The 14,979-nt window shown below is 39.1% G+C and overlaps 1 protein-coding gene across 21 annotated transcripts in view; it reads right to left on the reverse strand.

Annotated features, from left to right (window-relative positions):
• Positions 1 to 14,979, reverse strand: part of enc (encore) — a 188,324-nt gene that overhangs the window by 28,868 nt on the left and 144,477 nt on the right. For 19 of the 21 annotated variants that reach the window (XM_067756599.1, XM_067756598.1, XM_067756595.1 and 16 more), the window contains 4 exons: positions 4,387 to 5,455; positions 4,180 to 4,336; positions 958 to 1,108; positions 564 to 899 (listed from right to left, as the gene is read on the reverse strand). In XM_067756599.1, coding sequence (XP_067612700.1) covers positions 564 to 899; positions 958 to 1,108; positions 4,180 to 4,336; positions 4,387 to 5,455 — 1,713 coding nt within the window. The remainder of the gene's footprint in view (positions 1 to 563; positions 900 to 957; positions 1,109 to 4,179; positions 4,337 to 4,386; positions 5,456 to 14,979) is intronic. The other 2 variants (XM_067756613.1, XM_067756610.1) reach the window with 1 other exon arrangement.

Here is a 14,979-nt window from a genome sequence, read left to right on the forward strand (position 1 = left end):
CTGAGCCCCCTAACTTGCTGGGTGGTTGATGTTTATGGTCCTTTGCCGGATATAGATCCGGTACGTTCCGGTAACAAAGTACCATTAAGGTACTAGCCCGACCATCTCGTGAACGATTTATATGACCAAATTAAACCTTCTAGGACATCCCGCCCTCCCCACTTGGGGTCGTCATATTTGTAACAGGATTCCACTCGCGTAGGTGAGGTTGACAATTGGGTTGCGAAAGGTTTGAAGCTATAAAGCTTTGTATTGCACGTATCAACCCCTTGAATTTCAATAACGGGGATACTACGCTTTTTCGTATGGATCAATCTCTTCAAAGAAATTTGTTTGGTTCAATACCCATCAGAATGTTTAACAGTGTTATGGCTTTATAAGGCAAATAATTTTTTTCCTTTAGGTAAAAAATAGATCTCCAACCGGAGTACACAAAAATAATAAAAAAAATTTCCTAATCGGATATAAGTATTCCCTTCTAAGTTTGAATCATTCCGCAACGAGGCAATAACCACAATGTTATTTATAAAAACAAAATTGAATGCATGTGTGAATCAAATTACATTTTGCATTTTCATCATTTTGCCATTGGGACGTTGACGATTATGTTGATGCTGTTGTTGCTGTTCCACTGATTGTGTCCAACTCACATTCATATAACCATCATCCATGCATCCATCACCTCCATCATTTTGACTGCGATTGAAGATGCGACTACGTGCACGCTCATAATCCTCTTCACGCTCTTCAAAACTTTTAGCTTTACGATCAAGCATACTACCACGATCTGGGCATAGATAACTACTTTGACGCACTTCATCGAAACTATGCGTATCGCGTTTCAATATTGATTTGCGCGTATCTTCACGATGATCCCGCACCAGGGATTTGAAGCGAATCTGTAAATATGAATGAAATAAGAATACAATCAACAACTGTTACAAATCGAAGACTCACCTCTGGTATGCGTGTATTTTTGGTAGCGGCCACTATAACACATTGCTGTGTTTCGGTATCGACATTATGCTCCATGCCAAAGAAGGCCGCTGTGCGATGAATCAACATGCGATTGTATGATGACGCTGGCGGAAAACGTAATTCACCTCGACTAAAAGTGATAAAACACAAGTGTACATGAGAATATTAGTATAGTAAGTACATGAATGCATTAGAGAGTTTATTAGTCGTTCTAAGTTTCGTAGCGATCAGTCATGCCCTCTGCCTTATCGAGCGACCTATCTGCATCTAAAGAAGCTTTCGAAAGTGTTTGTAGTAAAGACCCAGAAAAATACGGCGGATATAAACTCCAATACTCGTGATGCGTGGCGGTAAATAAGTCATATTATTTAAATGGCCACAGCCGTAACAGTGGTAGTTACCGATACACCTTACAAACAGGTCATACGGTGAGAGTTTAACCTCTGAGAGCAGCGATTGTCGGAAAATACTTGATATAAGAATTTAGCGACCGAGTGTGGATGAGTCGGGGGCCATTCCCACGCTCTTCGAGATTAAAGGGATGAGTTCCTGAAAGATACCCCCTTTTTTGTCTTGAAGGCGGGTCTGCATCAATCATTTGTCTGTTTGGCCCTGAAGTTAATCAAGTTTTGTGATATCGATATTTTCCCCCTTCGGGAACACCACAATTCTTATACACTTCGGTTTTATTCCAGACAGTGCCGACTATTACCCCCTACACAAGCTGCAGTTCAATTATTCCCTCGAGAGATGTTTGGAAGAGGGATAACTGGTTCCCTGATGGGTCAAAGTTGAACAGGAAAGTTGTTGGAGGGGTTTCTACCAAGAGCTCAATGTAGAGCATTTCAAGCTAACTGATCACCAAGATTCAGCATGTGGTGGAGCATACCATCCACAAAGTGCTCCAACAGTCATAAAAATCAACGTGTACTTGTATAGCCAAGCGGGAATTAAGATTCTGAGCTAGACTTGGGGATAGTCTGGGAGGGATTAGCTTCGCTTGCGATAGCCTCGAGTATTTTTAGGATGGGCATCAAGTCAGCTAATCAAATGCTGGGCAGACACTTCCTTTTGTAATGCAGCGAGATCCATCTGGGCGACTGTCAATGGCAGGCGATTTGCCGAAATAATTGGGTCAAAGAGGCTTGTTTATTTTTGGTATTGAGGTTCTGGCATGTAACTTTCCAACGGGAGAATTTGTCGGTTAAGAAGTTTAGAATATTCCCATGGTAGACATGCCTGTCGTAAGAGGCGACTAAAATCCAAAGGCCTGGCGGGATCGGACGTATCAGATCGATCACGAGATGGTCGGGCTAGTAGCTTATTGGTGTTATGTACCGGATCATTTCCGTTGAAGGAACATCGTCATCGATAATACTTCTAGGAGTGTCGTTAACGCTACAAGAAGAAGAAGTACATGGGGTATGTCTCAGCACATTGGAAAACCCTTCCTGCCGTAGCTTTTTGGAAGATTATGAGGAGTAATTATGGGGACTGTCCAGATTTTGCTAGAACTATCCGAAAGTATAACGTTCTCCGTTTGCTCGGACCTCCACGATATATCTAACGTCGAGATCAGCAGTATTCGAAACTACATCCCTGCAAATCAGCAACTTTCCAAGTAATTATAGCTTATGTCATCGATCTCTTATTTGGCATAAGAACGGACCTTCATGTAGTTTAAGTGGGCTTATTTCTACTCAACTTAAACTAGTCTAGAATCATGGACGTTGTTATGAGAATGCAAAACACTCCGGTCCCTATCGGATCCCTATTGGCATAGATATAAATTTGGAAGTGAGGTAAGGGGAAGCTTTGCTTGGGAGGGGCAAGCTTGAACTCTTTTGGTGTTATCAATTGGCATCACAACCGTCAAACAGAGATAACTGGCGTGACTTGTTACGCATAGGCTAGAATCGCCTAAGCGGTTGAGCGCCAGTTAATGAATGCATGATATCGGTAGCAAAGCGACCACACGAGAATGACAGTTGAACTAAGCAAATCAATGGCCGAAAACGAACCAAGTATAAACTGATACGAATCCTTTGTCTACTTTCAAAGCTTTTTGCTTTCACGCGGATTTATCTATGACAGATGCTAGCATAAAGAGATAAATCCCCCGGGTCAACTGAGATGGGAGCCAGAACAAAAAATAAGCCAAAAATTTCAGTAAACTTTAGTTTGACCCACAACTTCTAAAAGGGGCCCAAAATTGCCCGGAAAAAAATAAAAATACAAGTTTTAATTTGAATATACATATGTATATAACCCAAAGGCGAGGGGTAGGTGTCATTTCCTATTAAAATATAATCACTAAAAATGGCATAGTTGAGAAATGCTAAAAAAAATGTGCATTTTGAAGGTGCTCTCTCGCAAAAAGGAGTCGCCAATCCATTCATCTATGAAACGAATGATATGTGGATCTGTGGACACTAGGCCGGGTCGATTTGTGGGGAGGCAAAAAAATGGCCCATTGCTCTGTGAAAATCATATTCTAGGGATCAAAATAAGAAACTTTGCCGAAGGAACCATACCTCTAAAACGAATTCTGATGTCCCCCCCCCCCCCTTTGGGTCGTAGGGGCAAATTTTGAAAAATCCCACTTTGAAATGCCTGTTTTTTCTTTTTGGAGTTTATTTTTCTCCTTAGAAATTTATTTAGTCAGAACATATGTAAATGAAAAAATGAATTTCACTTAGTAATAGAAAAGAAATTAAAAAAAATTATTAGAAATTAGCGTTTTTACAACCCCCTTTTAAAACCAAGGCATCACTGTGATGCATTTGCATGTCGTAAACATAGTTGTGTGGGTTTTTTATTCAACCATTTTAAAAAATGAAGGTATCACTGTGACACAATTGCAGATCGTAAAATTGCTTGTGTTGTTTTTTTAAGCCACCACAAGACACAGCAGGTAGAATTGAAATTGCCCCTACCCAAAAGTTCGACCCAGAATTCGTTTTAGAGGTATGGTTCTTCGGCAAAGTTTCTTATTTTGATCCCTAGAATACGATTTTCACAGAGCAATGAGCGATTTTTAAATCGGCCCGCCCTAGTGGACACTGTGACGAAATTGTTTACGTGTGTGAAATTGGCGACCAATGATATAAAATAATCAACTTAGCGAGAGAAACAAAGAGAGAACCGCAGAGCCCATCACTTTTATGTTGTTCTACCGAAACAATTAAAAAAAAAGCTCACCTTTTTTCCTGCACGAACTCCGTTAAATCCTTTTCAACTTTCAGCAGAAAATGACGATCCTTTGGATGTTTATTGAGTGTCTCCTTAAAAAAAGAGAACAAATCGGTGCCACCATGATCGGTAAATTGTTCACTCGAATTCTCTGAGTTGTTGAAAACTAAAAATTATGAATATATTAAATTGATTAAATACATTCGCGTTACGCACCTCTTGAAATAAAGCCCGACGTGTTGTTGCTATTCGTATTGCCACCATCTACACTGCCCGATGATGAGCCGCCAATATTCTTCAAACGTGGCTTATTACCTTTCGAATTTGAGTTGGTACGATGTTTCTTATTGCCACCACCACCACCGCCTTGACGTTCGTAGTGTTGCTGTTGATGTTGTGGCTCATCATCGTGCATATTTGACATGTTGCTATTTTGACTATCATTGCGTGGACAACGATTCTCTTTTTCGTAGGCGATCTGATGCTGCGTTTGTTGCTGCTGCTGCTGTTGATGTTGATTATCATTGGAATTTAATTGATAATTCATACCGGAGTTGTGTAGCGACGTGCCAACACCTCCTCCACCACCACCACCACGCGGTGCTGACTCACCACCTACATTTAAGGCTTGATGTAATGCATTGCTCGCATTATATTGTTGATGTTTGTTGCTGATGTTATTGTTGTGGCTGCTGTTATTTTGTGTGATTGAATTTTTTGTTGTTGTTTCATAAGAGACATTGCCATTGCCACCATTTGCATTCGAGTTTGCCATTTTTCTGCTGTTGTTGTTATATTCGATTTTATTGCAGCCATCGGCAATACCATTACAGTTGTTATTATTATTTCGTTGACCGCTGGGGCCTCCGCCGCCACCTCCTCCTCCTCCTCCACCGCCACCACCACCACCTTTTGTCGATTTTGGTGGTGTTAGCTTTGGAAATTCTGCTTCATTACATAATGCAACATTCGGCTGGTGTTGTTGTTGACTATGTTGACCAGTCACAATCACGGCAGGTGCTTCAATAGGGGAATTTCCTCGTGCTATATTTGATTGTGCATGCAATTTCGTATTGTTGTTGTTATTATTATTAATATTGCTATTGTCATTGCTATCCATATGCTGTTGTTGGTGTTGCTGATGATGATGTTGTTGATAATTGCTGACCGACTGCCCATTTGGTGACACTTGACCGTGATCGGCACGTGGTGTGGGTGTGCGAGGTGGTGATGTGGCCTCACGCATAGCAACACTGCGTGTCAAATGTTTTCCTTTCATATTACCCTGCATCAAAGGAAAGTGGAAACAGGAGGAAATGGGTTAATAACGCAGTTTAAACTGTAAAAATAACAAGTAAGGAAGGCTAAGTTCGGGTGTAACCGAACATTACATACTCAGCTGAGAGATATGGACAAAATAAGGGAAAATCACCATGTAGGAAAATGAACCTAGGGTAACCCTGGAATGTGTTTGTATGACATGTGTATCAAATGGAAGGTATTAAAGAGTATTTTAAGAGGAAGTAGACTATAGTTCTATGGGTGGACGCCATTTAGGGATATCGCCATAAAGGTGAACCAGGGCTGACTCTAGAATTTGTTTGTACGATATGGGTATCAAATGAAAGGTGTTAATGAGTATTTTAGAAGGTTGTTGCGATAAGGTTGCTCCCCGAAGGCTTTGGGGAGTGTTATCGATGTGATGGTCCTTTGCCGGATACAGATCCTGTACGCTCCGGTACCACAGCACCATTAAGGTGCTAGACCGACCATCTCGGGAACGATTTATGTGGCCACATTAAACCTTCAGGTCATCCCCTCCCTCCCCACCCCCAAGTTCCATGAGAAGCTTGGGGTCGCCAAAGCGTCGTCTGTTAGTGAAACAGGATTCGCCACGGATAGGTGAGGTTGACAATTGGGTTTGGAGAAACTATATATTGCGCTGGCAACCTGAAGGGTTGCGCTACACACCCCTTGAATCTGGTATTTTAGTCGCCTCTTACGACAGGTATACCTACCGCGGGTATATTCTTACCCCCTTACCCGCTGGGGTATTAGAAGGTCGTGGGCCTTAGTTCTATAGGTGGCGCCTTTTCGAGATATCGCCATAAAGGTGGACCAGGGGTGACTCTAGAATTTGTTTGTACGATATGGGTATCAAATGAAAGGTTATAATGAGTATTTTAAAAGGGAATGGGCCTTAGTTCTATAGGTGGACGCCTTTTCGAAATATCGCCATAAAGGTGGACCAGGGGTGACTCTAGAATTTGTTTTCACGATATGGGTATCAAATGAAAGGTGTTAATGAGTATTTTAAAGGTCGTGGGCCTTAGTTCTATAGGTGGACGCCTTTTCGAAATATCGCCATAAAGGTGGACCAGGGGTGACTCTAGAATTTGTTTGTACAATCATTGTATCAAATGAAAGGTGTTTTAAAAGGGAGTGGTGGTAGTTGTATATGTGAAGGCGTTTTCGAGATATTGACTAAAATGTGGACCAGGGTGACCCAGAACATAATCTGTCGGGTACCGCTAATTTATTTATATATGTAATACCACGAACAGTATTCCTGCCAAGATTCCAGGGGGTTTTGATTTCGCCCTGCAGAACTTTTTCATTTTCCTCTTCTTAATATGGTAGGTGTCACACCCATTTTGCAAAGTTTTTTTCTAGAGTTATATTTTGCGTCAATAAACCAATCCAATTACCATGTCTCATTCCTTGTTTCGTATTTGGTATAGAATTATGGCAACTTTCGATATAGAAAAAGTGGGCGTGGTCATAGTATGATTTCGCCCATTTTTTACACCAATACAAAGTGAGTTCAGATAAGTACGTGAACTAAGTTTAGTAAAGATATATCGATTTTTGCTCAAGTTATCGTGTTAACGGCCGAGCGGAAGGACAGACGGCCGACTGAGTATAAAAGCTGGGCGTGGCTTCAACCGATTTCGCCCTTTTTCACAGAAAACAGTTATCGTCCTAGAATCTAAGCTCTTACCAAATTTCACAAGGATTGGTAAATTTTTGTTCGACTTATGGCATTAAAAAGTATCCTAGACAAATTAAATGAAAAAGGGCGGAGCCACGCCCATTTTGAAATTTTCTTTTATTTTTCCATTTTGTTGCACCATATCATTACTGGAGTCGAATGTTGACATAATTTACTTATATACTGTAAATATATTAAATTTTTTGTTAAAATGTGACTTAAAAAAAATTATTTTTTTTAAGTGGGCGTGGTAGTTCTCCGATTTTGCTAATTTTTATTAATTATCGCACTTTTTCGGTTTTTCGAAATTTTCGATATTGAAAAAGTGGGCGTGGTTATAGTCCGATATCGTGCATTTTAAATAGCGATCTGAGATGAGTGCTCAGGAACCTACATACCAAATTTCATCAAGATACCTCAAAATTTACTCAAGTTATCGTGTTAACGGACGGATGGACGGACGGACATGGCTCAATCAAAATTTTTTTCGATCCTGATGATTTTGAAATATGGAAGTCTATATCTATCTCGATTCCTTTATACCTGTACAACCAACCGTTATCCAATCAAAGTTAATATACTCTGTGAGCTCTGCTCAATTCAGTATAAAAATTAAGACATAATAATATAGATGTATTTCGAATGCCTGAATCTAGCCGATAACGCCAGATTCGAACATACACGTATTTCTTCTTACGGGTTTAGGTACCAGTACCATATTCATGGTGTTGAATGCATTTCCTAAATATGAATTTGGATCCGTCTGTCATCTAGCGAAACATTTTTTTCTCGGTTTGACCTAACGCTCTGAATCATTTTCAAGTTCAGAGCTCACCTGGCAGTCATACAAAAACTGAGAGCAAGATTCCCAAATTTCTAATAAGTTTTATAAATATTCCATCCACGGCGAAGGAGATTTTCTAAATGTATCGATACAACGCCTGTTATGAGAATTTTATTTATATATTACGTTGTCATTGGGTTCTGAATCGAATTTCAGTTTAAAACGGCAATCATAGCTCACAGCAACCAATAAATACGATGCAGGCGCTTGAGCCAGAAGCTGAACAGCGTCACTCAGACATTACTACAGCTTTTAATCGAGGTTGAGCCCCATGTCTACAAGATAAAATGTCTAGGTGGAACAAAAAGCTTGGATAGTTAAATGCCAGGCTAAGAGTTGTTTAATACAGCAAGAAGTAGGGCGATTGGCATCCATGCATTGTCTCTCATAGTGCTTCGGGGTGAACATTGTGAAAAGATGAACGGTCTTCCGGCTTTTGAGCTACTCCAAAAAGCCTTTTCGTTAGATCCCAGAAATGTGGTTGGCAAATGGGAGTTACGCTAAGCAGATGTAAGAGATATGCAAACTTTTGACAGCAACTCACTCAACTGGCTATCAGCACTCACATTTAATGGGTGGGCCGCCGTGGTAGAGAAAAAGTCTAGCAACGCTTATGACAGTCAATACATGCTATGATCCTGAGACCTCATGGATTCTTTCCTTATATATTAGAGCAGGGAATAAACCTTATAACCTCAACCTTTACAATTATTTTTATACTCCTGAGCTATATCCCAAACAGGTGGACAGCGGTTAAAGTCGTATTCATACCAAAATCTTGGAAGATCGAGCAACTGCACTCGTCGTATAAACTTTTAGAAATAAATTTGGAGCAGCACATTGGGAACGATAACAAAATTCCTCTGTGTAGAAATAAATTTGTCTAACAGTCGTAAGAGCCTCCAAAGACTGCTACGCAGAGCCTTACGAGAAAAACTGAAAGGACTTGGAGTTTAAAATTAGCCCTCTGTGCTCTGCATTTCTTTCTCATGCATTGATGGCTATCCCCAAAATAGCATGCTGACTTTTTGAGGTATTCCTTGTGAACAGTGTTCGGCGAAACAAGGAATCGATATACCAATCGCGACTCAGAGGTCTGGCCTACTGATGCATTTGATGATTTAGCTGGTATCTATGGGCTGAGAAATGAATTGTCAACGGGACGTTATCACACTATCTTCCAGGTTGAAATCCATGCAATAGAAGTGTGCGGCAGGGAATGCCTACCAAGAGTTTATTGACATTAAGTATTACACAATTATTTCTAAGCTAGCCGCCGTGGTGTGATGGTGGGGTGCTCTGCCTACCACGCGGAAGATTTTGGGTTCACGCCTCGGGCAAAGCAACATCAAAATTTTATAAACACGTTTTTTCAATTAGTAGAAAATTTCTCTAAGCGGCCTAAGATCTCTCCAGAGGTTTTCGCGCCTTACATTTGTTTATTTCTTTTGTAAGCTAGCATATGATTGCATTGGAGTCATTTATGATCTAAGAACGAAAGACGCGATTTGGTTAATATGGGCCCTCTTTCAATTTTGGGAGACCCATTTTCTAGAGCACATGTAGCCAATTAATGAATGAATAAGAAATCCACAAACAACTTCAAAGCTTAAAAATGTTTTAAACACTGTTAAATATTTTCAAATGGCTAACCCATTCAACGGAATAGCCATTTACCAAATTTCATCGACTAAATCAATGCTTTGCTATTGCTGAGTAAATAATTTTTGTCAACAATGCTCAAGAATGTCACAGATACTCTTCAAAAGTGTCCACAAGTATTTATGAGCCTACGTCAGTACTTCAAAAGTGTTAAAGCAGCTAAGGAACTTACACATTGTCCTTAACGCATACTACAAGATCACACAAAAAGGACACCTTTTGAAGGAAATCAGAAGAGCATAGAAATCAAAGTGAATGCTACATAACCTGACATGCATGCCACACACATACATATATTCCGAGCAAAAAGGCAAGATTGCTTAAGGAGAGCGATTTATTACATTTGCATGCACTTTTGGATATGTATGCATGTACATATGTATAGATTCGTAAGAAAACACAAATAGCTTTTATAAAAGAGCAGACAGACGCAGGCACACATACAAAACGAAACAATTTATTTGTACGGCTAAGTACCATCCATAGTACAAATACGAATACAAAATAATAAAAAACAAGTAAGGAAGGTTAAGTTCGGGTGTAACCGAACATTACATACTCAGTTGAGAGCTATGGTGACAACATAAGGGAAAATAACCATGTAGGAAAATGAACCGAGGGAAACCCTGGAATGTGTTTGTATGACATGTGTATCAAATGAAAGGCATTAAAGAGTATTTTATGAGGGAGTGCGCCATAGTTCTATAGGTGGACGCCATTTAGGGATATAGCCATAAAGGTGGATCAGGGTTGACTCTAGAATGCGTTTGTACGATATGGGTATCAAATGAAAGGTATTAATGAGTATTTTAAAAGGGCGTGGACCTAAGTTCTATAGATGGACGCCTTTTCGAGATATCGCCGTAAAGATGGACCAGGGTGACTCTAGAATGCGTTTGCACAATATGAGCATCAAAAGAAAGGTGATAATGAGAATTTTAAAAGGGAGTGGGCCTTAGTTCTATAGGTGGATGCCGTTTCGAAATATCGCCATAAAAGTGGACCAGGGGTGACTCTAGAATGTGTTTGTACGATATGGATATCAAATTAAAGGTATTAATGAGTATTTTAAAAGGGAGTAATCCTTAGTTCCATAGGTGGACGCCGTTTCGAGATATCGCCATAAAGGTGGACCAGGGGTGATCTAGAATGCGTTTGTACGATATGGATATCAATTTAAAGGTATTAATGAGTGTTTTAAAAGGGAGTAATCCTTAGTTCCATAGGTGGACGCCGTTTCGAGATATCGCCATAAAGGTGGACCAGGGGTGACCCTAGAATTTGTTTGTACAATATGAGCATCAAAAGAAAGGTGATAATGAGAATTTTAAAAGGGAGTATTCCTTAGTTCCATAGGTGGACGCCTTTTCGAGATATCGCCATAAAGGTGGACCAGGGGTGACTCTAGAATCAGTTTGTACGATATGGGTATCAAATTAATGAGAGTTTTAAAAGGGAGTGGTGGTAGTTGTATATGTGAAGGCGTTTTCCAGATATCGACCAAAATGTGGACTAGGGTGACCCAGAACATTATCGGTTGAATACCGTTAATTTATTTATATATGTAATACCTGGCAAGATTTTAAGGGTGTTTTATTTTGCCCTGCAGAACTTTTTCATTTTCTTCTACTTAATATGGTAGGTGTCACAACCATTTTATAAAGTTTTTTCTAAAGTTATATTTCGCGTCAATAAAACAATCCAATTACCTTACCATGTTTCATCCCTTTTTTCGTATTTGGTATAGAATTATGGCATTTTTTTCATTTTTCGCAATTTTCGATATCGAAAAAGTGGGCGTGGTCATAGTCGGATTTCTTTCATTTTTCATACCAAGGTAAAGTGGGTTCAGATAAGTGAACTGAGTTTAGTAAAGATATATCGATTTTTCCTCAAGTTATCGTGTTAACGGCCATGCGGAAGGACAGACGGACGACTGTGTATAAAAACTGGGCGTGGCATCAACCGATTTCGCCCATTTTCATAGAAAACAGTTAACGCCATAAAATCTATGCCCCTACCAAATTTCAAAAGGATTGGTTAATTTTTGTTCGATTTATGGCATTAAAAGTATCCTACACAAATTAAATGAAAAAGGGCGGAGCCACGCCCATTTTTAAATTTTCTTTTATTTTTGTATTTTGTTGCACCATATCATTACTGGAGTTGAATCTTGACATAATTTACTTATATACTGTAAAGATATTAAATTTTTTGTTAAAATTTTACTTTAAAAAAAAATTTTTTTTAAAGTGGGCGTGGTCCTTCTCCGATTTTGCTAATTTTTATTAAGCGTACATATAGTAATAAAAGTAACGTTCCTGCCAAATTTCATCATGATATCTTCAACGACTGCCAAATTACAGCTTGCAAAACTTTTAAATTACCTTCTTTTAAAAGTGGGCGGTGCCACGCCCATTGTCCAAAATTTTACTAATTTTCTATTTTGCGTCAGAAGTTCAACTCATCTACCAAGTTTCGTCGCTTTATCTGTCTTTTGTAATGAATTATCGCACTTTTTCGATTTTTCGATATCGAAAAAGTGGGCGTGGTTATAGTCCGATATCGTTCATTTTAAATAGCGATCTGAGATGAGTGCTCAGAAACCTACATACCAAATTTCATCAAGATACCTCAAAATTTACTCAAGTTATCGTGTTAACGGACGGACGGACGGACGGACCGACATGGCTCAATCAAATTTTTTTTCGATCATGATTATTTTGATATATGGAAGTCTATATCTATCTCGATTCCTTTATATATGTACAACCAACCGTTATCCAATCAAACTTAATATACTCTGTGAGCTCTGCTCAACTGAGTATAACAAGCCTTGTCGTAATTCGTGTTGTTTTGTTTATTATTTGTGCGAAACAGGCAAGAGTTTTAGAACAAAATTATAGCATTATTTTGCGGTTTTATTAGAAAATGAAGAGAGTTTGTGAAAATTTCGCTGAGAATTCTGCGGTGTAGGCACAGGTCTACTGCGAGACTTTTCAAGATTATTTCGGTACTACTGTGAGATTTTTTTTAGGCAACCTTGAGACTTTTTCGGAAACATATCGATGGTGAGGCGGCCGCCGTGGTGTGCCGTTTGGAGTCGGCATGTTGTTGTTGTAGCAGTGTGGAGTCGGCATAAAACTAGTAGGAGCACGACGCAAATTGGAAGAGAGAAGCTCGGCCTAAAATATCTTCGGAGGTTATCGCGCCTTACTTTTTTTATATTGTATATAATTTTGGGGCTGTTTTTAAAGAGCTTCATCGGTAACAACCGATATCAACGAGTTGTCGATTTAAGGGGTTGATAAGCGCAATACAAAGCTTTATAGCGTCAGAGCTTCCGCAACCCAATTGTCAAACTCACCCACCTTATTACAAATATGAATGTATCATACACATATTTAGCAGGCGCGGCTATGTCGACCCGAAGTTCCTCATGAAACTGAGAATGGGGGGCGGGTCGTCTATGACGATAACAAACCGATTATACTTCGATAACACGCCGATAACGCCATTGGTACAAACCGGCAACGCTGCGATAAATCGTCGATATCAATGGTTACCGATATCAATCAGATGAAGCTCTTCTCAAATAGACCCGAAGATATTCTCATAGTTACGAAAGAATCCAAAGTAGTTCCGAAATAATGTTTAAATGGTTCAGAAAGGGTCCTTCAAAACAATCACGAAGTAGATCCGAGATAACCCAGCAGATATCCGCACTGATCCCATCTCCGTTTAGATCTGTTCCCAGAATTCCTTTTCTCAGCATCAGGTTCAAGGGAGAACTTCCTTTCATTGCCGGATTGCGTAGGACTTGACGAAACATGTATCCCAATCCCTGATGACGGTATATGCACACATGTACATATGTATATATGTACATACTACCCTCAGCGTGGTTGAACTGGCCGGTCAATAAATACCTCACATATACTGAATGTGTATTATTCCTCAGTATGCTTTATGAGATTATATACCGTACCGTATTGTGTGACAGACTGAAGCTTTGAACATCGTCCAGATTTAACGATTCGCAAAAGTCCTGGAGAAGACTCAGGATAAGAGTATCAACACGCCCCTAAATTCTTCTCGAATTCAAAGCGCTTTTGACAGCTTGAAATATAGTTGTTTGTATGCTGCTACGACTAAACTTAAGTTCCCTATGGCTTTGTCAAATAACGTACCAGTTCCGAAAGGATTGTGAAGGAGCTCTACGAGACATTTCGAACCAAATGAGTTTCATAGTCGCTATTGTGCTATTGCTTTAGCTTGATAATTAACGCGTGCTGTGTCAGTCTCTAAATTTTATTGATGTACCCATATATCACATTAATATGTCGTCATTAACTATGAGATATGCTCTAACGCCTATTGTTTTATTCTTTCCCTAACACTCAAATGCTTTGAAAAATATTTGTAAAAACGGTGCAAAGGTGCAACAGAGCATTCGAGTTCGTGTTATTGAGTAATGTTTCAAGTTCAAAGCCAACTAAATTTTTGTTGGCAAAACAATAAAAATGTTGACTAAGAAGTAAAATAGTATACTCGCACGCGATCTTATTTCATTTTTTTTTTCATTCGGTTTTTTCGTATATAAGGGAATGCAATATCTAAAATCTGTAACCTGACTTCAATTTCTGCGAAAGAAATATTTGAGCCCAACCAAATTTCCTACGTCTAAGCCAACTAAATACAAAAAAAAAAAACAAGTAAAGGTGTCTAAGTTCGGGTATAACCGAACATTATATACTCAGCGTGAGCTTCAATTGTACATTTCATTTCAGATAAATTACTTTTCTACATAACACGTGACACCGCCCGTTTAAAAGAAAAATGTCTCCCCATTTCTTCTTACAGTAAAACGTGATAAGTGAAATATCATTGATTCAAAGCTATTCTTTGCAAAGTTATAGCTTATTATTCTAGTTAGTCTACCAACCTTTTAAACTTGTTTTATATCTACGTTGCCGTGGTCTTTAACCGATCCCGTCCATTTTTTACTAGAAATATTTTCTGCTATAAGGAAAATATGTGTACACAATTTTATTACGATCCGTTAATTTTTCTTCGAGTTATGGCTGCCGAAACATAGAAAATTGCTTAGTAATAAAAGGGGCGGTGCCACGCCCATTTTTTTAAATTTGAAGTTTTTCCTATTTATTGTTATAAATGCACTTGGGATATGAAATACCATTGATATAAAGCTCTTTTTTGCAAAGATATAGCTTATTTTATTCGTCCACGACTCTTTTTCAAATCTTTTATATAAAAGTGGGCATGGTCCTTAACCGATTTCGTTAATTTT

The sequence above is a fragment of the Eurosta solidaginis genome, chromosome 5 (assembly GCF_040869045.1).
Source record: "Eurosta solidaginis isolate ZX-2024a chromosome 5, ASM4086904v1, whole genome shotgun sequence".
NCBI classification, from domain to species: Eukaryota; Metazoa; Arthropoda; class Insecta; order Diptera; family Tephritidae; genus Eurosta; species Eurosta solidaginis.